The sequence below is a fragment of the Onychomys torridus genome, chromosome 10 (genome assembly GCF_903995425.1).
Source record: "Onychomys torridus chromosome 10, mOncTor1.1, whole genome shotgun sequence".
Classification (NCBI taxonomy): domain Eukaryota; kingdom Metazoa; phylum Chordata; class Mammalia; order Rodentia; family Cricetidae; genus Onychomys; species Onychomys torridus.
Window position 1 is genome coordinate 71706914 of NC_050452.1, and position 25996 is coordinate 71732909.

General features: G+C 42.7%; 1 protein-coding gene across 3 annotated transcripts in view; it reads right to left on the reverse strand.

Annotated features, from left to right (window-relative positions):
- Rpap2 (RNA polymerase II associated protein 2) overlaps positions 1–25996 on the reverse strand; it is an 83840-nt gene that overhangs the window by 48948 nt on the left and 8896 nt on the right. For all 3 annotated transcript variants that reach the window (XM_036201616.1, XM_036201618.1, XM_036201615.1), the window contains exons 6-10: positions 25900–25988; positions 12597–12632; positions 9823–10753; positions 8034–8128; positions 4600–4680 (exon numbers count right to left, since the gene is read on the reverse strand). In XM_036201616.1, coding sequence (XP_036057509.1) covers positions 4600–4680; positions 8034–8128; positions 9823–10753; positions 12597–12632; positions 25900–25988 — 1232 coding nt within the window. The remainder of the gene's footprint in view (positions 1–4599; positions 4681–8033; positions 8129–9822; positions 10754–12596; positions 12633–25899; positions 25989–25996) is intronic.

Consider the following 25996-nt stretch of genomic DNA (forward strand, 5'->3'; position numbering starts at 1 on the left):
TGCATACATGATAAATCAATTAATTAAAGAAAGATTTTTTTAAATTCAAACTGAGTCTATGGGGCACTCTCATCCAAGCCGCCAGAGGTTTTACTTTTATCCTGCAGCATTTCTATTATGTTAGCAGAGCAGCAAAATAAAACATTTCCTTTTTCTTTTTGGTTTTCCGAGACAGGGTTTCTCTGTGTAGCTTTGCGCCTTTCATGGAACTCACTCTGTAGCCCAGGCTGGCCTCGAACTCACAGAGATCCGCCTGCCTCTGTCTCCTGAGTGCTGGGACTAAAGGCAAGTGCCACCACCACCCGGCTCTACTCGTGTACATATTGCTGATCCAAAAACTCTCTAGCATACAAGCTAAATAAGTATATTTACTATTGTCTAACCCATACTTAAAAAACCAAAAGGGGCTGGAGGGATGGCTCGGGGTTTAAAAACACTGGCTCTTCTTTCCAGAGGACCTGGGTTCAATTCCCAACTTATATGTGGCTCACAACCATCTGTAACTCCAGTGGGAGGGGGGTCAATGCCCTCTTTTGGCCTCCCTGGGTATTAGGCACATGTTATTTAAAATTTACACACATTTAGAAAAAAGTCTTGATTCATCATAGATGCAATTTAAAGAAGATTTTAGTGGCAGAATAGAATAGGATTTTAATTTATACCTCTCATATAAGCACCTTGACCAGCTGGCTGGAGCCTGTTGTGTGCTGTGACAGGTAAAAACAGTGGGGATGGTGGGCAGCTCTCCACTTAGGCGTGAAATCTTAAACAGAGAGCCCTAAACAGGCTCTCAACTGCACACTGGAATCACCTGGGACCTTTTAAGCTGTCTTCCTGTCTGAGCAGAACTCTGCCTAACCAAAGGAAACCTGGTCTCCAGGGCCAAGCCACACATGTGTAGCTGTTAGGATGCTGCTCTACAAGTTCTTAGCATTGGCCACCATGTCAAAGAGAAAACAGTTATTTCCATCAGCTCTTCGCCACTGTCAGTATTCACTGAAGGGAGTTCTCCACATCAGGCACTGCCAGCAATAGGGCATCTCTACAGAAGACACAGACGACAGAGCCATATTTTCTTACTAGACGCTGGGGACGCCTCATCCCTGGGAGCACCTGACCTTTCAGAATAACAAATAGTATACAAGAGCTTAGTTTTTGCTTTCTCTGCTTTTACAGATGCTTGAAATTTGATAAAGACATCTGTGAGAATAAGCCAAAGAGTAAACAGTATCTTGGTAGGGGTACGATTTACTATTCTGACAGCAACCAACTCCCGACCAACCATGTTTCCCTTTCACAGCCCCTATTTTCCACCACCCTATCAATGTGGATAATTTAAGTCAACAGCATCATTTCATTGTCTTTAGATTATTGTGAATAACGAAAAAAGTAACTGGAAGGGATCTGGTTGCAAACTAGAGATGACAGGGAAGGTGACAAACAGGTTTATGCATTAAACTGGACAAAGTCTCCGCATAGCTGCAGTCTGTGCGATAGGACTGAAGAGCCATGTGTCTGCTGTCCTGGCTAGCTCAGGTGTCAGAAAAATGACACTTGATGGGTAACGGAAGTTACATAGCAGATTTCTTACAAAATCTTCTACAGTAATCCCATTAGGCTCTTTGGGCTTTTTAAGTGTTGGTGAAATTACCGGTTCTCAACCTAATACCCTTGGAAGTACTCAAGTATACCCCAGCTGTTCCTTTATGTGTGGGAGGAGACCAGAAAGGCTTGGACTGGACACAAGGAAGCTGCCAGTTCAGCAAATGGAAACTGTAAAACAACTCAAATGACTTAAGGGGTTTTTGTGTGTTCTAAGAGGTCAACCTGGGCCTCATGCATGCCAACCACACACTCTACCACTGAACCACACTCCCAGGCCACACAGCAGACTTACATCAGTTCTTCATGAGGGTGTTCCTGAAATAGCATCCTCCCCACCTGCGAGTCAACTTCCTACCACAATCTTGCAGAACTACCTTTGTGGTCCTTTCCTAAAGTTCATTTAAGATACGGTAGAATAGAGTGATAACCCTGACCCAGCAGTGCCAACCTTGACATGCAGGGCCGACCCTGATACAGCAGGGCCACAGATAACAAAACTGAAAGTATTCATCAAAGGTTCTAGAGAGGACAGGGATGCAGCTTAGTGGTACAGCATATGTTCATCATGTGTCAGGTGTTGGGTTCTACTCCCATGTCCCCCTAAACATGTACACACAAATAATAATGGAGTGATCCTATAGTTACTTTAAAAATACAATTCAAATGACATCGGTAGTCCTAAAGGAGTGAGAAATGCTACCTGTCAGATAGCACAGTGTGACTAAAGTGTCATGTTTCATGATTTTAACTGAAATGCCAACCTGATGTCATCAAACGCTACACAAGTTCTCGCTGGCGGTACTTTTATAATTAATAGCAATGATTTAGTAAGGGAATAATTCACACTGAAGAGACATAATTTTGTGACCTACAGTGAAAAAACAAAGAGGTCCTTATTAGACACAGAGGGAAATGTAATGTTTGGTAGTGTTTGGATCGGAGCTCATTCACGCTCGGTGAGTGCTCTAGAAGCCCCTCGGACAGGACCTACACCTAGAGCTCTGCAGTGACGTCACCAGTTCGCTCAGAACGAGAAAGCCGCTGTCTGAAGGACATGCACAGCAGGTCGTTACAAACCAGTGAAAGTGTGTCTCTATGGCATTCACTGCCGGAGAAGTCAGACAAATCCTCAATCTCAGTGTTTCCACACTGCGCACCTCTAGCCAAACTTTACCATCACTGGATAAAGTTCTTTTTTTCCTTTTAGACGCAGGGTTCTAGTAGAGACATAAGATGGAAAGTGTTTGTTTCCATTATAAACAAGGATTTAAAAAAATCAAGTTTTGTAATATTTGGTCTGGACCCTTTTTTTTCACAAGGCACTCAGTCTTCAAAAGGCCTGTGCCAGCTGGCCAGGTGGTGGTGACACACGCCTTTAATCCCAGCACTCAGGAAGCAGAGCCAGGCGGATCTTTGTGAGTTCAAAGCCAGCCTGGTCTACAGAGCGAGATCCAGGAAAGGTGAGCTACATAGAGAAACCCTGTCCCTCGAAAAACCAAACCAAATTAAACAAACAAACAAAAAAAAGGCCTGTGCCAATCTGAAGACGACTCTAGCACCCCTGAAGTTTTGTGATCAATGGTCTTTAAGCTGTATTGTCTCTGAGACAGCTGACAATCATGACAATCAATAAATCACATTATTGAGGTTTATTTTTAAACATTCCCTTTCAACTATGGACACCCCAGTGAGACTGTTCTCATATGCATGTTTTATCAATTGTTCCACTTTCCAAGGTGCACAATCTCCACTCTCTGTCTTTGTAGTGCTCAGTACTCAAGTGTCTTCATACAGTTCAGCATTAACTCTCTCCCTACGCTCACCTTGCGTTCTCACAGGTGAGGCCTCCGAGGGTCAGCCTTGCTTCTTGTGTACCACAGGCTTACCGCAGAGCTGCTCATCTGGTACACATTCAGAATTTCACTAAATTTGTTAGCAGCTTTGTGTCACAGATACAGTGTTCCTTTCGTATGTGTATATGTGTGTGGGGAGGTCACAGGATATGGGTTTAGGACCTCAGGTGTCATCCACCATTTCTACGTCAGGGTCTCCCTCTGGCCTAGAACTTGCCAAGTAGCCTAGGCTGGTTGGCCAGAAGGCCAAAGGGCCTGTCTCCGCCTCCTCAATGCTGAGGTTATTAGCACACACGACAATGCTAGCTTTTGCATTCTCTTTTTTTTTTTTTTAACTTGGCTTTTGGAGACCTGGGGTGGTTTGAATCGGAACGGCCCCCATGGACTCATGTGCTTGAATGCTTGGACCACAGAGAATGGTACTGTTAGGAAGTGGCCTTGATGGAGGAGGTGTGGCCTTGTTAAAGAAGTATGTCACTGTGGAGGCGGGCTTTGAGGTCTTATATGCTCAAGCTAGGCCTAGGGGGACAGTCCCTTTCTGCTGCCTGCAGATCAAGATGTGGAACTCTCAGGGGTTGAGGATTTAGCTCAGTGGTAGAGCGCTTGCCTACTGGGTTTGATCCTAAGCTCAAAAATAAATAAATAAATAATAAAATAAAATAAAAAAGATGTGGAACTCTCAACTACCTCTCCAGTACCATGTCTGCCTGCATGCTGTCATGTTTACTGCCATGACAAAATGGACTAAACCTCTGAACTAACTGTAAGCCCCAATGACATGTTTTCCTTCATAAGGGTTGCGTTGGTCGTGGTGATAGAAACCCTAAGACAGGACTGAACTCAGGTCACTGTGCTTACAAGGCTGGCATTCTACTGACAGTCACCTCTCTATCCTGTAATTTTTCCTCCTAAATGCAGTTTACTTTATAAGCAAGCTATCCAAAGTAAAATATGTCAAAATTTGAGCCAGTAAGGAGTTGTATTCAATAGAAAACAACAAGTAACATTTAGAGGAGGAGGAAACAGCACTGAGTTTACAATGTGGGTCCACAAAGGCAAAGCATACTTTCCCATCTTAGCCTGCAAGAGTCAGTATGGTCAAAATAACAGAGAAGGAAGAAATTATAACATTAATACTAACCTGAAAGTCTGAACAAGGCTTTTAAGTTCTGAGTAAATATCGCCTATTGTAATCTGAAGAGGACCCAAAAGTCCAGGCAATCTGAAAAGAAAAAACAAAAAAAAACCCCACACATTATTTAAAGCTAGAACTTCATTACCATGTAGAAACATTTCAGCAGGCATGCCTGCCTCTGGGGTTTCCAAGAACACCGTGACACTGAGGCAGAAGTGAAAGGGAGAGGTCAAAGGGGCGTCACCCTAACTCCAGCCCTGCAGAGTCTATGCTACTGAGGATAGAGCCCTGTGATGCAAACCACCCTGGCTGCTGCCTGTACCTATTTCTGGCCCTGGTTTTCTTACCTGAGTAGCAACCTGTCATCACCTTTAATTCCACAGTTTTATGCTGTGGGATGTTCTGTATGTCAAATGTGTTGCTCTGATTGGTTAATATATAAAACACTGATTGGCCAGTAGCCAGACAGGAAATATAGGTGAAACAAACAGAGGGAAAAATTCTGAAAAGTGAAAGGCTGAGGCGGAGAGACACTGCCAGCCGCCACCATGACAAGTGAGATGTAAGGTACAGGTAAGCCATGAGCCACGTGACAACTTATAGATCAATAGAAATGGGTTGATTTAAGATAAAAGAACAGTTAGCAAGAAGCTTGCCATGGCCATACAGTTTATAAGTAATATAAGTCTCTGTGTGTTTACTTGGTTGGATCTGAGCAACTGCGGGACTGGCGGGTGAGAGACATTTGTCCTGACTGTGGGCCAGGCAGGAGCAGGAAAACTCTAGCTACAGTTTTACTATGAAAGCATTATCCTCTGAATAATCATATAAAACACTATTCCAACAAATACAAGAAGATGTCTATAGAAATATTTTAGTGGTAAGGATAAACATATCAGTAGGTGATTTATATGATAGACACATTTAGTAATCCATTTAAAAAACCTTTAAAATAGTACAGATTAATGTTATTGGAAATGTAAAATGGTAAATGTTGGGCAAAAAATGCATATGCCATATAACACATTTGAAACAAAAATACTCGATGCTTATTATACACAAAATATATCTCATTCCTTCTTAGAGTAGTTTTTTTAAAGATTTATTTATTAATTATGTATACAGTGTTCGGCCTGCATGTATGCCTGCACACCAGAAGAGGGTACCAGATCTCATTACAGGTGGTTGTGAGCCACCATATGGTTGCTGGGAATTGAACTCAGGACCTCTGGATGAACAGCCAGTGCTCTTAAACTCTGAGCCATCTCTCCAGCGCCTAGAGTAGTTTTTTTTATAGCAGGCAAGCAAAGGAATAAACATGTACACCATATACAGCACATGGAGATGTGTCTAGGCTGCCCTCAAAGTTTCTATGTAGTTAAAGATAGCCTTCAACCCCTCATCCTGCCGCTTCCCTTCCTAAGTGCTGGGTCAAGGTATGCAGGGCACCTAGCTCAGACCCCACCTTTTAATATTCTGTTTTGTTTGCCTCTTTTTTCTGTCCTTGTTCTACCCTCAGGAGTACTTTAAAGCAAGTTCTTGAAATTATGTCATTGAACCCTTATTTTTACTCCTATCTCTAAATACAAACATATTTTTTATACAATTATAATAACATCACCATTACTTTTTTCTGGCATTTATAAAACAGAAAAGGTCAGCCCAGAAAAATGGCATTTCCAAGCCTTCCCCCCAGTCCTCCGGCTCTTAGACTCTTTCTGCCTCCTCTTCCACCATACCCTTCGGCCTGGGGTGGGTGGGGGAGGTGTTGTTGTGTAAATGTTTTGTTTAGGGCTCAGCACTCAACCATCACTTTCATTAGCTAAAACATCTAGGAAATTATTTCCAATGGAATTCCTGTCCTCTAACTATGTACCTCAAATGATAATCTATCCCAACACTCAAAACTCAAATAGCCAAAGTTTGATATTGTCTTGCACTGTATCAGACAGGTGGTGACTTATACTGAATTATTTCACAGATATAAGCATAAAGATTAGTTTAAAAAAACAAAACAACAGGGCTAGAAAGATGGCTCAGTCAGTAACATGTTTCCCACCCACGCATGAGGACCTGTGGAGGAGACAGGTCTATCTTGGGGCCTCAATGGCCAGCCACTGTAGCCTGTCAGTAAGCCCCCAGGTCCCAATGAGATCCTTGCTCAAGAAGCAAGGTGGAGGGCTCTTTGGAAGTACTATCAGAGGTTGGCTTCTGGCCTCCATTCCCACATACATGGACCTGCATGCATATGAACACATACGTAGATTCTGTACATACATACACATATACTACACACACAGGGCAGAATAAAAGACACATATACAGAGCCCAACATATGGACATGCTCAATAAATATTAATTTAAACATTTATTCAAAGGTAAAACCTGAGAATAGTTCTTCTTTGTGGTCAGTATTTTTAGATTGAACCAAACCAAGACAACGCCATGTCAGACATGCTGTCACTTCCTCAATCCCAGCACCCACAGGCAGAGACCAAGGCAAGAAGATCTCAGTGAGTTAGATACTGGTCTACATAGTGAATTTCAGGCTGACTATAGTGAGACTGTTTCCAACCGAACACAAATCAAACCAACAAACCAATGAACCAAAGATCCCAATCAAAGAGGACTTCAGGTGTGGCTTAAAAATATGTACATTTTTAAAGTAAAAAAATGTACTACCCATTATATCACCAGTAATATTTTATATCTTGGCTGCTCAAAAATATTATGCTTCCAGAAAATGTTTTTCTTCTTTTCAAAATACTATAAAACTAAGACTTCTCTATATTTTCAACTCCTTAAATGGTGATTGATACATTTCATGTTTTCTTACTAAAAGAAGGAAATGCAGGTTTAAAAGTTCAAGGTAGATCTTATACCTTTGGAAAAAAGATTTGGAAACTTTTTTGTTTTAAAAACAGAAACAAGACTATACTTTCAGGGATCATTTCTATAGTTCATTAAAAACAGAAACAAGAACAATTTTTAAGTGTTATTTGTAACTGGGCTAATTTTAAGAACAATCCTTTCCATCACAGCGCACGTTGAACTGACGGAAACTCATGTTCTTGAGTGTGAAGTGGGCCTGTGAATATGCAGACGGGCTGTGGCAACGTCCCATGGTGTGGCTGATCACCAGAGCTGAGCTTGTTTCAACAGATCTCTCTCTTTGCTGGCTTAGGAAGACGTGGGGTATTTTGTTTTTCTACTCTACAATCTCAGTTTCCCCCTTTATGATATCCTTATGTTGTCTACAAAAAGAATTTAGTACTGAAAAATGTCTGCAAAGATACACTGTTAAAATGGGAAATTTTCAAATGAGGAAATCCATGTAAGCTTTTCATATCATCTTTAAAAAAATTATAAATTACAAACTCATGAAAACATTCAGTTAATTTAAACCTCTTACTAAGTCAGAAGGACACATCCATACTTACACTTTGCTCAATTTTTCAAGAACAATCCGTTTTCTAATCTGGTTCTGGGAACTTGAATCAATCAGTGGGAAGCTGGGATCACGCTGAAACACATTCTTAAACGAAACAAGCAAAAATAAGCTGGTATTTTTTTTCTTTTTATGAGTGGAGCAATTAACATTAAACAGAAAAAGTTCAGTCCTCGAGTATGGGAACAGACTTAAGAATTAAAACATTTAAACCTGAGCATCAGCTTAGTCATTACCAGGCTGCGGAACTTGCCTGGTCTATCAGCCCTCTTTTGCTAAACCCGATATAAACGTACATCTAAGGATCAAATCACCAATTACTAGAACGTGTGGGAAAGTCCTGTTTTTAGAAGAGGTCATTCAAATGAACTAGGGATGAGAAGCTGAAAAGAAAACAAAACAAAAAAACCCAGTTCTCGTGTGTCTGAAAGCATCACAGAACTAGCGACGTGGAAAGAATCTGGGCTGAGACCCTGCAGAGGGGTAGCTCAGGAGAGTGCACGGGCCAATCCCGGAAGAGGCAATTTTTTTTTCCTAACAGTTTGACTTCGATGGGCTAATGATCCTGATTTTCATTATATTGTCTTATTTTATTAGATATCAAACATTGTATATTAAAACGTTGCAAACTGAGCTTAGTGATTGATACATGCCTGTAATCCCAGTGTTTGGAAGGCTACGGCAGGAGGATCGTGCGTTTGAGCCAGTCTGATGTACACAGGAGACCCTAACCTGAGGAGTTTTTCTAACAGAAATGACGGGTCAGGGTACACCAAAAGAGAAGGGTTGTGGGTAAGGTCCCCAAATGGAGGTCAAGCCTCGGAAGGAGCACACTCCAGGAGAAGGACTGACTCCTGAGGACCGTTGCCGTCACTCCGTCGTCACCTCCGCTCCTGATTGGGTTATGGTGATGTGGGGTTGCTGGAAGTCTTAGGAGAACCGAACAGATCCATCTGAGAGGATAACAACATCCTGTACCTGATGCGTACATCAGACTGGCTCAAATGCACTCTTCTCTCCATGCGCTATGACTTCCCAGACAGCACATATGAACCAAAAATATGCACTGGGAATATTACAAAGTCCTTCCTACATCTCAGCAGTGTGCACTGAGCCCTTCTGTATAATGGCTTTGTACACAGTTATGATCCCACACTCTGAACAAATGAACCATGGGAATGACTGAAGGCCCCATTTACAGATAAACAGACTCTAGAACTACATTTTTAAAAAGCTAGCAGATGACAGTGGCTCTCCAGATTCATTACTTCCCAGTAAATCCCTTTTCTATAGTATTTTCATCTTTTGCGTCTGTGAGCTACACGTGTGTGCATGCATTCATGGGCGTGTGGAGGCCAGAGGTCAATGCTGCATGTCTTCCTCTGTCATGGTTCTCCACATTAGTTTTCACAGTCTCAACGAACTTGGAGATGTTTCTTCTCGACTGGCTGATCGGAGAACCCTGGAATCCCTGTCTTTGCCCCTCCCCTTGCCTGGCAGTGGGTATCAGATGCACACCATGTGCCTAGAGTTTATGAGTGCCAGGAATCTGAACTCAGCTCCTCAGGCTTGGGACCCAAGCACCTTCTCCCACGAGCCATCTCCCCAGCCACGTCTGTGACATTTCAAATGGACACGCTAACCGAACATTACCTCGAGAAGCACTTAACGATCTAAGCAATGAATGTCTCCTACTGTAAACAGCATGAGGCATGCTCCCAGATTTGCTTTGCTGAGTTCTCCAAGTATGAACAACCTAAAAATTTCATCAGCGGACATACCTCTTCTGGGTGCTGCGACTCGGTGGCTTCGTCGTTTAAAAAATAGCGTCCTCTATAAAACTCCCTGACCCTCAGATTCAGCACTTCAGTCTCTTTTTTCAAACTCTCGTAACTTGGCAGTGGCTTAAGGGCTGTGTCTGAGCCTCTGAAGGGTGGTGTCTCATCCAGGTTGTTCTGAGGCTGGCTCAGGGCAGGACCATGACCACCTTCGTCATAGCGTATGTCATCTTCATCCAGTTCCTCCTCAGGTACGGGGGCTGAAGATGGTTTCAGGCACACGGAGGCATGATCTTGGCCATACAAAAACTTCAATGTTTCTTCTGTCTTCCATTCAGTCAAAGTGTCCTTCAGGATGCGAAGTAAGTTCGCCTTTGCAACCTCAGGACACACCTGCACTGAGCCAGAGGCTGACCCAGAACGCTGGGTAGATTTGGCAAATTTGCTCCTGAAGTGCTCAGCGCTTTTCTTGCTTATACCTACAAGAGTAACGTCTGACAGACTGTGTCTACTGTCGGGAACTGCTGAGGTGTTTAGTCTTTCACACGAAGGGCCAGGGGAAGAACTCTGAGTGTTTTCTTTCTTTGAAGGAAGTTCACAAGCAGCTGCTTTCTCCTGACTATCCAGTCTGCAATTACCCAACTGCTCGGCGACAGCTGCCACTGTCTGCTCTCGGGGTGTGGAGTGCACTTGCTGACCAGCCCTCTTCCTCGGTACGCTGCCCTCTCTGTGCGGCCGTGGTCTCCTACCGGCTGCCTTTGGTCTGCTCCCTGGCAGGAGTGAGGAAACAAAGTCTTGCTCGTCGTCACTGGTGGGACCACTCCCAGTGCTGGAAGCTGCAGGCTCACACTGTGCTTCGGAGGCACCAGGACTGTCAATGTCTGCCGCTGTGATGGCTTCACTGAAGAACTGTACTACTTCCCCAGAACGGCCACTGTACAGGGACAGACAATCAAAACATTGACAGTCGGAAGACAAAGCTTTTCCCAGTTACATTCTGGAATTTCCAAGGTCAAAGTTTCCATTCCTTAGGCACAGCTTTATATACACTCTCACACACATGAACTTCAGAAGGCTTTAATTTCTCCCCATCTCTAACACGTTTGATACAATTCTTTTCCAGCTTTCCTTTGCCTGTTTCTAACCATTTTATAATTTTGTTTGTTCGTTTTTTTTGCTGTTGTTGTTTTTCAAGATGGGGTTTCTCTGTATAGCCCTAGCTGTCCTGGAACTCATTTTGTGGACCAAGCTGGCCTTGAACTCACAGAGATCCGCCTGCCTCGGCCTCCCGAGTGCTGAGATTAAAGGTGTGCGCCACCACCACCCGGCTATGTAGCTTTAGAGCCTGTCCTCATCTCGCTCTGTAGACCAGGCTGGCCTGGAGCTCACAGAGATCCACCTGCCTCTGCCCACCGAGTGCTGGGATTAAAGGTGTGCACCATATGCTGCAATTCTTAAAGTAGTATAGCAAACAAACATCATAACACTTTAAAGACTATCCTGTTCAATGATTTTTGATTTTTGCTTGAAAAAAAGAAAAGTATTTTCTAGTTCTGGCAGAAAAATTCATGGAATGAAAAATACAAATGTCATAACAGAAAATGAAGTTGGTACATCAACATTATTCAATGAAAGATACTTAAGTTTGAAGACTCAGGAGTTACAGCAGAATGCAAACCTAGGGAACAGCTGTCCCTCTGCTGGAGGGGCAAAAGCAAACAGGAAACAGACAGGTGTGCATGAGCTGCTGCTCTCGAGCACATGGCGTGCTTTCCTATTGGCTGAGAACATGTGGGCAGAGGCGGGAAGGAAAGAGCTCAGGAAGCAGAGAGCTGAAGGCAGGTCCTGGTGGGATGCCGAGAGAGGACCAAAATTCTCAGCGTCACATACAGTTTTTAACTAGCATTTAACCTGCACCACCAGGCCAGTGACTGTTGGATCTGAAGAAAAGAAAGTATAACTTCAAGAAACTAGAAAGCAGGCTGGAAAGATGCCTCAGTGGTTAAGACCATTAGTTCTTACAGAGGACCTGGGTTTGACTCCCAGGACCCACATGGTGGTTCACAACTGCCCTTAACTCCAGTTCCAGGGAATCCAATGCCCTCTTCTGACCCCCAGGGCAAACACTTACACATAGGAAAAATGAAACAAATCTAAAAAATTTAGACTGAAAGTTCCATGGTTTTTATAACTCACTCTTTCTCTTGAGACTTTAAGGCACCTCCATTTCATACTAGGGTAAAGCCATCAAGGTGTCCATCAGTAAACAACTGTCTCTTATTTGTGCTGGGTACCTTGTGACTAAGGCAGCGACTGACAACCAGGGACATTTAATCTGAGAGTTGAAAGGATCAGTTCTGAGAGATGGCTGCAGTTGAGCAAACAACACCAAGAAGAGCTATGAGGTGGGGTTAGGAAAAACAAAACCCACAACCTGCATTATATTACTACTGTAGATATTCTTTCAAATAAGTAAGTAGCACATTGATATCTTAAAATCCTTAAGATCCTAAAATCCTTTCTCCAATATAATGGTCACAATGTCACCAACAAGGGGACAGCATGAGATAGAGACTGTGTTTGTGTCTGTTTCAACAGGTTCAATTAGACCTCCTCAGCGGGACAGCTGTACAATAAATCAGACAGATCAAACAAATCATCTTTCCCTCACAAAAGAAGATGCTGAACATGTCACACATCTCTTTGTACCACACTGCACAGGAAGTCCAGGAGCTCACGCCACCTGGCCCACTCAGGTCAAAATGATTCCAACCAACCTTTGTCCTTCCTTCAGCAGCTGAAAATCAGGAGGCCTGGAACAAAACACAGAAAGAGGACGCTGAAGGCAACTGACACATCAAACACGTTCAAGGGTTGACTATAACTGTACTGCATAGCAAACATAATTAGAGAAGTAATTCATATGAAGATTTCCTTTCCTTAAGGAAAAAATTAAAGGGCAAAGTACTGTAAAATACATGCAAAAAATTTGGATTGGTGTTTTGTTTTTTACCTAAAATTTACTCATTTTCAGAATTAAGTTCAAATTCCATGCACAGTCCTGGTACAGTTTCCTTTGACCAATATGAGCAAAAGCAAACCACTCTCTGTCAGCTCCAGTTAATGAGATTATTTTGTTTCTTATTGTCAGCACTGTTACCTAATGTTTTACTGAGCATGTGTGTGAGTTGAGTTTCTAACTGATTTACCAGCACCAGCTCCTTGAAGGCAGAGACTATGTTACAATTCTTTTTTGTTTGTTTGTTTTGTTTTTTTCCAGACAGGGTTTCTCTGTGTAGCTAGCTGGCCTCAAACTCACAGAGATCCATCTGCCTCCGCCTCCCAAGTGTTGGGACTAAAGGCGTGCGCCACTACAGCCCAGCTATGTTGCAATTCTTATCCTACAAACCTAACTTCTGAGACAGCAATTATGTTGTACTATGGCTTTTTTTTTTTTTTAAAAATATGGACTTACCATATATTGCTGGTTGGCCTTGAACTCATAAAGTCCAAAGCTGGGATTAAAGGTGCCACCATATTGGGCATGAATGTTTGTACACTGTGTGTGTGCAGTGCCTGGAGATGGCGTCAGAAAAGGTAAGGTTGGAGTTATAGACAGTTGTGAGCTGCCATGTAGTTGTTGGGAACCGAACCTCTGGGAGAGCAGCAAAATGGTCTTCACCATTGAGCCACCTCTCCAGCCCTTGTCCAAATCAAGTAAATTACACCTAATTCCATGAACAATTTGGTTATACATGGTCAGAAATCACATTTGACCATCATGAGTATTGAAAAGAGAAGAGCTCTTGAAAGGGCTAATACAAATACAGGGCTGGGGATATAGCTCAGCTGGTGGAGCCTGCCTAGCATGCTCAAAGCCCTGGGTTCAATCCCCAGGTGTGGTGGTACATGCCCACAAAGCCAACACTCAGAAGATGGAGGCAGGAAGACAGCCTGATACCTGTCATCAGGTAACATTACACTCTTCTGGAGTCTTCGATGGAGACTAAGTAGTTATAGTTTTTCTTAGTTATGATAGAAGGTAAATTAGGTACAAAACTTTGGAGTCACAAAGATAAGATAAATACTAGAACATTTTCTCTAATTCTGTCAAATACAAATGGACTGGATATTACAACTGTAATTCTTACTTAACTGTTTTTGTTGTGTACAGTTTTACTATGTTAAAATTAAAACCTTTTTTAACTAGACAAAAGAGAGAAATGCTGTGGAATAATCCTCTTGTGCACTGTAAAGATTTGTCACTCAAATTCATTTACTAAAATGCTGACTGGCCAGTAGCCAGGCAGGAATTACATAGGTGGAACAACCAAACTAGGAGAATGATGGGAAGGAGGGTGGAGTCAGAGGAGATGCCAGCCAGTCGCTGAGAAAGCAGGACATGTAGGAAATGAGGCAACAAGCCATGAGCCACGTGGCAAAGCACGGATAAGAAATATGAGTTAATTTAAGTGTAAGAGTTAGCTAATGACAAGCCTGAACTATCAGCCGAGCATTTATAATTTAAGTCTCTGAGTCAGTTATTTGGAAAGCGGCTGCCAGTTACTTGGGAACAGGTGGTCGAGACAGGAAAACTCCACCTACAACACACACATCTTTACATAGTTAAACAGACGCAACACATCTTTGCAGTTAAACAAATATTCTACAACATTGCATAAATTGCTTTAGGTCATGGTGTTCCATCATAGCAATAGTAATCCTAAGACAACAGGCTTCCTGGCTACTATTATTATTAAAATTATCATTATTGTGTGTATGATGTGTGGGTATTGGTGTCCAAGTGCCACGGTGCATGTGTGGAGGCCACAGGCAACTTTGTGAAGTCAGTTTTCTCTTTCTGCCTTTACATGGACTCTGAGAATCACACTCAGGTCTCCAGGTATGTAGGGTGTCCTAGTCTCATTTCTGCTGGCAGTGATAAAACACCCTGACAAAGGTAACTTAGGAAAGAAGGGACTCACAATTACAGGCTACAGCCCAACACCAAAGGGAACTCAAGGCAGAAGAGAATAAAAAGATGGATCCCCGCTTGCTCATTCCTCATTAGTGCTCAGCTAATCCTCTCTGTCTCTACTCTTATATACTGCAAGACCCCAAACCACGGAATGATGCTGCCACAATGGGCTACAGGGTCCATGTGCCATTCCATGTACACATTCTCCTTTTAGGGGTTGGGGAGACGCCTCAGTGGGTAAAAGAGCTTGTACCAACCTGATGACCTAAGTACAAGCCCCTGGCACCCATGTAAAAAGCTGGGTTAGCTATATGCTTGAATGTTACCCCCACTGTGGGGAGCATAAAAAGCTGGGTTAGCTATGTGCTTGAATGTTACCCCCACTGTGGGGAGCAGAAACAGGCTGGTTGCTAGAGCTCACTGGCTCTCTGCCTAGCTCTGTGTTCAGACCCTGTTCCAAAGGAATAAGGCAGACAGTGATAGAACAAGATACCCAGCACACACATGGGCCCTGGCGTCTCGTTTTCTTTCTCTCCCCAAGCCTAAATTCCTCTTCCTACTTACCTTCCCTGCACGAAAGTCCTGACTATACCTCCTCTCTTACTATTGGCCATTTAGCTTTTTATTAGACCACTCAGGTCTAATATATCAATATATCCCTATATATATCACATTAGTAATATATCACACTAATACACCAATATATCACTCACACATGCACATAACACACACGATATGTCACTCACACATTAATATCACACATGCATTTCATAGTAAATTTTTTGTCAAATAGACTTTTGTAATAAAACATCAGATTCATCATATAATTCAAAAGAACATGTTAAGTGCATGAGAGATATATGAACAGCAAATCAGAAATGACGCTGAGCCAATCAAGAAAAGATTGAAAGGAATGATTTCAGCTGGTATTACGTATGGTTTATATCTAAAGATGTTTAAAGTTAAACCTACGAATCTCACTCTATATGCCTCCCTTTCTTTTTTAAAACAGGTAATCATGCTTAAATCTACCCTCTCTTACCATGCAAACACATTTCTGTCCTTCAGGAGAATATTCCACTAACCGAAACTTTAAAGAAGTCTGCTGTCAGGCTAGACTTTGAGGTTAAGAGCATTGGCTGCCCTTCCAGTGGACCTGGGTTTAATGCCAGCACCTACATGATGGCTCACAGCCATCTGCAACTCCAGTCCCAAGGAATCTGGTGTGCTCTTCTGGACTTGTTGGATGCTACATTTACATGGTACATAGGCACACAGGCAGACAGAACACCCAAACACATAAAGTCTGCACTCATCACATTCGGTTCCATATCTCTCATCCAGACATCGACCCTCTGTCTCCTGGAATCCATACCCATTACTTGTCTTAAATGGTTCTTGTTGAGATCACCAATAAGTATTGTGGTGGTAAACATTTTTTTTAATTGTTCTTTTTCTTTTTAAAGTAGAGGGAAAAGAATCTGTCTAAAAGAAGAATGGACTATATCATAAAGGCAGACTCGGGAGAAAGAAAAGTAGTAACAAAGAGCAGAGCGTTGTATTTGCGATGAAGAGAAAGAGGAAGGAGAGCACAGGAAGAGCTCGGTGCCGACAGAGATCCCAACATGCTCACGTTTGAGCACACTAGTATGCTAAGACACACTGGAGGTTGGAGGTTGCCTTCAGTGTTAAAAGGGAATAGAAAGATCTGAATGTATTAGAAAGTGCAAATGGAAAATGTGGATATCATTGTGAGTAGGGCCAAAAGAATGCCAAAGATATGGGCTTTGGTGCCAGATGGGCTTGGGTGGGTGGGTATAAATGTATATATGTATGTATTTATGGTATAAATGTATATATGTATTATTTTTGTGTCTATCTTTTTTGCTGTATTTCAGGCTGGTTGGAACCATTCCAAAGTTCAGCTGGCATTGAATCTATGCTTCTCCTGCCTCAGCCTCTTAAATGGTAGTATTCCAGATGTGAACCAGCATGCCTACCTCCACACCTGAATTTCAACCCCACACCTCTGTATACAAGCCAAGTGTCCAGTGCATATTCCTGTAAGTCCCACTATCCCTAAAATAAGTAATATGACACCCCCAGGTGACCAAAATTAAAGGGACAGTCTACCCAAAACGTTCATGGTCTTGAAAACTTTCTCGATAATGTTCAGCAATCCAAGTACAGGGGGAAAAAAGACGACAGGGCCTTGGAAAGTGGAAAAGAACTTGTAATCATCTTTGAGGGCAATGCTGTAACTGCCAAATGTGGAGCCCGAGAAATCAAGTATGACAAGGGTCTGTTGGCCCAGGAGGAGGTCACACAGCAGGCTGACAGCTGCAGAAAGATCAAAGCTGTGGTCAGAGGGGAGAGCTCTGATTACAATCCTGACAGCCGCAGAGTTCCAAATGAGGACAAGGTCCAAATGCTGCTGCCTGAAGGGACAGTCAGCAGGGACATTTTATATCATCAGTACAATTGAAGCTAGTGTGAACTTATCTTTTTGAAATGGGAGCACACTATGGTAACCACACTGTCTTTGAATTCAGGACTCGACATCTCCCTGCCCCGGCCTCCCCAGCAGCTGGTGCCACAGGCTCACCCTGCTGTGTGCTCGATTTGTTTTTTAAAGGAATAAAAGGAATCTCAGTTCTGATAGCGGGAGGGACGTTAGCATAGAGTAAGTACCAACTGTGTGCTAGACAGGTTCTAGTTTCTTCCATGTCGTTTTGAAAAATGCGTAAGGGTTTATTCTGGCCTATGGTTCCGGGCATCGCTGTAGGGAGGTCAGAGAGGCAGAGCTCCAGGCGACTGGTGCCCCTGCATCTAGTCAGGAAGCGGAGAGCAAGGGATGCATGCTGCTGGACAGCCTGCCTTCTCCATCCTCACATTCCCAAGATTCCAACCAGGAAATGGGTCCATTCAGTGGGTGGGTCTCACCACCTCTATTAAGGTAAACTAATTCTCACTCCCTCCCTCCCTCCCCCCAGGAGATTCTAGATTCTCTTCAGCTGCTGGTTAACACTAACCAGCCATAATAGGTTTTGAAAATTGTGGTAAAGGGGCCAATAATTCAGCTTAGAGGTAGAGCCCATTTAGCAACGTTAGGCCTAAACAGTAAATCACAGACGGACGGAATAGTCAGATGTGCAGAACAAGACGTCATCATTTAATAGAGGTTTTGCTGTGCAGTTCAGCTCTTTTCTGTTGCTGCTCAGCTACCACCACAGCTGTGGCTGTGGTCTGTCACCGTTATAGACCATCTCCATGGTTCACAAACTATTTCATCTGATCTTCCAACTTCCAGCTGTTTTTATGGGTAAGAAAGGGAAGCCTTGGGAGGGTAACTAACTGACCTGAGCTTGTACAGCCAACAGTCAATCAAAATTAGAACTTAGGTCTTACTTCAAATTCTGAACTCTTTCCACCAGATGTTGCTCTAGTGTCAGGAAAAACAGTAACAACAAGCACCTCCCTCCCCATCCCCCCAAAAAAAAAAATCCGGAGGAAAACTTCTGGTTCCTCCCTCTTATGCTTTACAAATCTTATTGTTCTTCTATTTTCTCTGACTTCACACAGTCAACCCTGTTACCAGGAGTTTTTTGGTTTTTTTTCTCCCTGAGACAGGGTTTCTCTGTGTAGCTCTGGCTGTCCTGGAACTCTCTGTAGACCAGGCTGGCCTTGAATGCTGAGATTATAGGCATGCACCACCACGTCCGCTTTACTGGGTGATATTTTAAGTGACTTTAATATCTTTGTTGGTGCCTAATCTATAAAATGAGTAATGGTACCTGTACTACAACTAATAAAAGGTTTATTTTTTGTTATGTATACTTTTACAGAGAATGAGACAGGATATACTGCCTTTTCTATCTTTACTTAGATGAAGTTAAAATTCATTTTGTGTGTTAAAATTGCTTTCTCTTCATGCTAAGTATCTTCTTCGTAATTTATGTTGCCATGGTGATAGCTCTGGAAGCTCAATTAAAAAACATAAACCTAGCAACTACTCTACTTAAGGCATGCTTCAAAAAGATAAATGCTTTATCTTGCGAGGCCATGCTGGCACCCAGTACCCCAGGTAAGCCCCGCTTTACAGACCACCAACACTACCTCAGAGCCTGTCCAGCCTGCCCACAAGAGCCCCTTCTTTTCTCAATACCACATCACAGCTCACAACCCATATCCGAAGAGGAAAAGATCTGCCATGCTCATGGACTGGCAGGATTAACATACTAAAAATGGCCATTTTACCAAGAGCAATCCACAGATCAATGCAAGCCCCATTAAAATTCCGTCACAATTCTTTACAGACCATGAAAGGACAATTCTCAACTTCATATGAGAAAACAAAAGACCCAGGATAGCTGAAACAATCCTGAACAATAAAAGAACATCCAGAGGTATCACTATCCCTGATTTCAAGCTGTACTACAGAGCTATAATAAAAAACATGATATTGGCCTAAAAACAGACAGGTTGATCAATGGAATTGAATAGAAGACCCAGAAGCAGATCCACATAGCCATTGACACCTGATTTTTGATAAAGAAGCCAGAAATACACAATTGGGAAAAGAAAGCATCTTCAACAAACAGTGCTGGTCTAACTGGATGTCAGCACATAGAAGAATCCAAATAGATCCATATCTATCACCCCGCACAAAACTCAAGTCCAAGTGGATCAAAGACCTCAACATAAAACCAGTTATACTGAAGCTGATAGAAGAGAAAGTGGGAAGTAACCTTAAACTCATTTGCACAGGAGACACCTTCCTGACCAGGACACCAATAGCATGGGCACGAGCTTTTGTAAGGCAAAAGACACCATCAATAGGACAAAATGAAGCCTATAGAATGGGAAAAAGTTTTCACCAACCCCACATCTGACAGAGGGTGAATACCCAAAATATAGAAAGAACTCAAGAAACTAGACATCAACAATCCAAATAATCCGATTAAAAAATTGGGGCCGGGGGTGGTGGCGCACGCCTTTAATCCCAGCACTCGGGAGGCAGAGGCAGGTGGGTCTTTGTGAGTTCAAGGCCAGCCTGGTCTATAGAGCGAGATCCAGAAAAGGCACAAAGCTACACAGAGAAACCCTGTCTCGAAAAACAAAAAAACAAAAACAAAAACAAAACAAAACAAAAAATTGGGTATGTACCTAAGTAGAGAATTCTCAACAGAGGAATCTCAAATGGCTGACAAACACTTAAAGGAATGTTCAACATCCTTAGCCATAAGGGAAATGCAAATCAAAATGACTTTGAGATTCCATCTTACACCTGTCAAATGGCTAAGATAAAAAACACAAGCAACAGCTCATGCTAGTGAGGATGTGGAGCAAGGGGAACACTCCTCCATTGCTGGTGGGAGTGTAAACTTGTGCAGCCACTATGGAAATCAGTATGACAGTTCCTCCGAAAACTGGGAACCAATCTACTTCAAGACCCCAGCTTTACCACTCTTGGGGCATGTGCCCAAAGGACGCTCCATCCTACCACATGCACACTTGCTCAATCATGTTCACTGTAGCTTTATTCATAATAGGCAGAAACTGGAAACAACCTAAATGTTCCTCAACTGAAGAACAGATAAAGAGAATGTGGTATATTTATACAATAGAGTATTACTCAGCTGTTAAAAACAATGACATGAAATTTGCAGGCAAATGGGTGGAGCTAGAAAAAAATTATCCTGAGTGAGGTAACCTAGACCCAAAAATAGTATGTATTCACTTTTAAGTGGACATTTGCTATTAAGTAAAGGATAATCATGCTACAATCCACAGACCCAAAGAAGCTAAGTAATAAGGAGTGCTCAAGAGGGTCACAGATCTATCTCCCTTGGAAGGGGATAAATATTGTAGGTGGACTGAGGGTAGGTGGGGATGGGAACAGGAGGGATCAGGTAGGGGCTAGATGGTACGAGAGAGTCCTGGGAGAGACTAATGAAATTGGGGGCATTGGAGGGTGGTGATACAGAAAACCAGTGCAGTGGAAACTCCCTGGAATCTGAGAGTGACCCTAGTGAAGTCTCCCAGTAACGGGATATGGAGTCTGAACTGGCCATCTTCTATAACCAGGCAAGGCTTCCAGCAGTGAGACTGGGACACCAATCCAGCCACAAAACTTGTATTGCCTGTAAGATGTGCTGGGGTAATGGTGGCACAGAACTTGTGGGAGTGGCCAGCCAATGACTGGTATTGGTCCAACTTGAGATCCACACCATGAGAGGGATCCCACACCTGACACTGCCTGGAGGGCCGGGAACCAGAAGCTAGACAGCCCAGAGACTCAGGATAGAAACAAATACAACTGGCAAAAAAAAAAAAAAGTCAATGAAATGCTTCCTACTAATATTCTGCTGTTACTCATAGATGCCTAGTCCAACTGTCATCAGTGAGGTACCATCCAGCAACCAATGGGAACAGATGCAGACACCCACAGCCACATAATAGGCAGAGCCAGGGAAACCCTACAGAAGAGGGGGAGGAAAAGGCCGTAGGAGCCAGAGGGGTTGAGGACTCCAGGAGAACACGGCCCACAGAATCAACTAAGCAGGGCTCATGGGGCTCACAGAATCAACTAAGCAGGGCTCATGGGGGCTCACAGAGACTGAATGACAGTCACAGAGCCGGTATGGGTTTGAGCTAGGTTCTCTGAATGACACGGTTGAGTAGTGTGATGTTTTTGTGGGACTCCTAACAGTGTGAGTGTGTGTGAGTGTGTGTGTGGTTACAGGTATGTGCCACTGCACCTATCTCTACACCAGCGGTTCTCAATCTGCCTGATGCCATGACCCTTTATCACAGTTCCTCATGTTGCAGTGACCCCACAACCATAAAATTATTTCCATTGCTACTTGATAACTGTAATTTTTCCACTGTTATAAATCATAATGTAAATATCTGGTATGTAGGATATCTGACATGCGACCCCTATGAAAGGGTCGTTGATGCCCACATATAGAGATTTTTGTATCTATATGTGTGCATCACTTGAAGTGTATATTATATATGCATCAACACAGCTGGTGGCCTACAGTCCTCCTTGTGGTGGGACTCAAGCCTCCTCAGACACAGTGACATCTCTTCAGACACTGCATGTTCTGCTCACTGAGCACAGAGGCATCTGCTCAGGAGGAGCTTATGGAAGCTGCTCTGCAGAGGTTTTGGCTTCCGCCCAAGATCATGCATGTTTACTGCTGAGAAGTGGCATGTGAAAATCCCCAGCTCTAGGCCACATGATGCGTTTAGCTCTGTCAGCATTAACCATTCACTCAAATTTGATATTTAAAAACAAAATTTCCTTTTTGACATTTGTCCTTCCTTTTTAGATTTTAACTCATAATTCTAGAAACCCCAGTCTCCCGAGCTCTGCCAGACTCCACTTGTATAAAATGACACAGGATTTATAAATGCAAGCACAGACGATCTAGGAAGCACACTGTTTTGGTGTCAGAACTGTCTGTGGTCTGTTTCTGGGCACCAGCTGGGCGAGCAATTTCTAAGTCACAATGTGAGGTACACCAGGCATTATGAACCACAAAGCACTAACTTGTGTTTTGTCTGTGAGAAGCACTGGTCCCCAGGATTTAAGGATGTATTTTAATTTCAGATTATTTTTCACTATAATTAATGACTTCCTAACTCTAATACATTGATCAGGGAAGTAGTAAACTTAGGCACAAAGTTAGGGGATTGTATAGTAAGTAAATGTATCCTAATATTCATAGTAACGTATGAAAGATCAACCTGGGTCAGATTTATTGTTCTGTCTCCCATGGTATTTAAGGGTATGATGTGCCAGGGTTCAAACACATTATAAAATACCCCTGGCTTTTCTTCTCATTTAAACTTTGACCCAATCTTCTCTCAGCTTTTGTCTTTATAAAGCAAAGCATTCCGATTCGTCTAAACTAAATCAGACAGAGCCTGTAACAAGGCAACTCAAGTCTGTCTGGTTTCATCCTCATCAAACACCAGAATGGGGCGAGTACAGATGCCAACTTCTGCTTTCACAAGTGAGGACCCGTGGTCTAGTGCTGAAATATGGTTTTATGAGAGCAAAACTCAAGTGACCGAAGCAGCACTCTTCAAACTGCAGGTGATAAACAGGACTGGAATCAGCTCGTCATAAAAGTGGTAGGAAGGAACTGGACATTTAATGACTTTTTTTTTTTTAAGATTTACTTATTTATTATATATACAGAAGAGGGCGCCAGATCTCATCACAGATGGTTGTGAGCCACCGTGTGATTGCTGGGAATTGAACTCAGAACCTCTGGAAGAGCAGCCAGTGCTCTTAACCTCTGAGCCATCTCTCCAGCCCCTTAATGACTGTTTTTAAAGCTATATGCATATATTAGACTATAATGTAAGATGTATTAATTAAAAAGTTTATAATTAGTTGCATGAGATATTAGTTGCATGAGATACTAGTTACTCGAATGGATTTAAAATTTGTATTTTAAGTTGGCTATTAAATCACTATAGTTAAATTTATGTTTATTATTTAAAATAAAAATCTCTGCATTAAACACTAAGGACTGCTATTCTAAAAGGCGACACATTAAAACAATTCTCAATGACAACAGTGCCCTCTAGTGGATTCATTAAATTACAACACAGCCACATGCCCAATGATTTAGAAAGTAAACTCACAATGATGTGTCTGGAGAAGATAGGACATGGCTGGAACACCAAGCGTTAGACACAATTGAGGCTCTGGTTAGACCAGAGGCGATGGGAGGTTTATGTTTAGACTCACGCTTCACTAATGTCCATCAGTCACGCTGCTGAGGACACTGGGTAGAATCATGGCCTCATTCAGGCTATCATTAGCTCATGGAATAGGCTCGATTTTTGAAAGGTTGTATAACAAAGGAGCTGGATTGACTCTATGGATCTTTTAAGCTTTTGAGATTCTTTTTCAATTTTCTTGCAGACCAACACCAGATCAAGGTCTACTCAAAGGCCTAGTGTACTGGGTGTATTTGTTGAGCTCTTGATTAGCATGTGAAAGGTCTGGGGCTCAACTCCCCTGGCAGTGTGGAAAAACACCTGACACCCCCCAGTACCTGAAAATGACCAAACTCTCCCTGGCTCTTCCTCCTCCTGTGATCTGTTTTTCCATCCATAAACAGTAGTGCCCTCTAATCCATGATGCCTAAACTCATGACCTCACACACTGCTTTCTTTTCCTGTGTGGCTGTAAAGGACGTGAACACGTGCACAGTACGCTTACACAGGGAAAGGGATGACTCATGCCCTGGGCAAGGAGGACCAACATGGTGTGAGATTTTTATTGTGCCGTTCAGAATGATTTATAATTTAAAACTTATGAATGGAAAGTGAAACAATGACCAAGAGTCAGTTAGCCAATGTCCTCCAATCCCCAACCTACTCTCTTGAGTTCTTGTTTACAGCTTGTCATTAAGTGATGTCACAAAATTTATATTATACACTCAGTAAAGTTATTAAATACTGTTTCACTCACGAATTTACTCTGTCATCTCAATGACCATTAAATCCAAAGGTTGACATTCACGGTGCACATTGCACATGCATATGCATGTGTGTGTGTGTATGTGTCTATACTCTGTAAATCAAGGTCTAGATTAGGGGAATAAAAGGCTGTCTTGGCCTTTTTTCCTTTACTAAAATGTAAGAAAGGTTGTATAAATACGCTGAATCTCAATAACCACAAACATAAAATAACATAGATCAAGGCTTCAAGTTATGAGGAAAAGTAGATCAGCTAAGAGCTAGTCACTATGTCTGAGGAAAAACGTGTCTGGTAAATGCCTTCCCTTCCCCTCTTCTCCTCTCTTTCTTTGAGACAGTGTCTCCTGTAGACCAGGCTGGCCTGGGGCTGACTATGTAGACAAAGATGGCCTGGAGCTCGGGATCATCCTGCCTCCTCTGGTGAGTTTGGGGATTCCCGGCAGGTACAATCAGGTCCAGTTTGGTAAATGGCTTTGAAGTGGATATAAGGATGCTACAAAGGACTGACTTTAACAAGCAGAGAACCTATCTTTGGAGATAAAAGACAAAGATAACGTAAGCTAACTGGTGTTCATCAGCGGGAGTGCACTGTGCTGCTGGTGTTGACCATCTCAGGGACAGTGGGTCTGGAGGGGAAGGTAAGAACAGCAGTGACAAGATGACCTTGGACAACGCTGTGTTAACACTCTACACCAGAAAGCTCAGTTTAAGGCCGTGGCAGGTAGGCTTTGCACGGGAAGGATTACAGAGGAACACGCCATCAAGGGTCTGTCACTGCTAACAACGAGCTGGTAGGATTTAGAGTGGTCTCCTATAGCCTTCTTATCGGGCGGAATTTAAGGTTCTGCCTGTTTGTCTTACAGCGATGCTCTTGCGTCAACTGCATCTCTTCACACCTAAGTCACTGTTCACCGAGCATCTGTCCTCACTGTCTGACCACAAACGTCAGAGCCTGTGCCATCTCTTCAAACACTCGCCATCCAGGACGAGACTAATGTCACTAAGCCTGCCTGCGTTTCTACGCAGTTTACTTGGGTAATGATGACAGCTGTTGCTTTTCTTTAAATTAAATTAAATTAAATTAAAGAATACATTTCTTTAAATTCTGCGTCAGGAAAACACTGCAAGTGTTTAATTATTTCCCGAAGCAAAAGCCCTGTAATGGCCAAACTTTTTGGCAAAAAGGCCCTTTTTTTCTGGCTCTCTTTAAACTCAGGATACTGTGGTGAGTGTAATAAAGTCAGTTATCTTAGCAGCAAAGTGAGTTCAGCCAGATTCCCGGGAGCCAGTCTCTTCTGAAAAAAGTTACAATTTAAGTTCAGGATTGTTACAATAACAAGATTCACCGACACCCTGGGCAAAGCAAGGACCGGAATGCGAGTTCCAGTTTTGTGACAAAAATTACAACATCAGAGAAAAACATTTGCTTGTAAGATTTTCCTTTAAAAAATCTTTAATAACTGTGCTTAATTCTCCACAGCTAAGCTGTGTAAATGGTGACATTCTGCAAAGAACAAAGCCTACTCCCAGCCAGGTTCAAAAGTAGGAAGACCACTTGACCACTAGAGCAAACAAAACAAAGATTTAATTACCTCTCATCCTCTCGAACCCATACTGGAGTTTTGGGAATTTGTGTTTCAAAAAATTTAGATGCTCTATAACAAAAATTGCTGCAGAAAGACTGAAAAG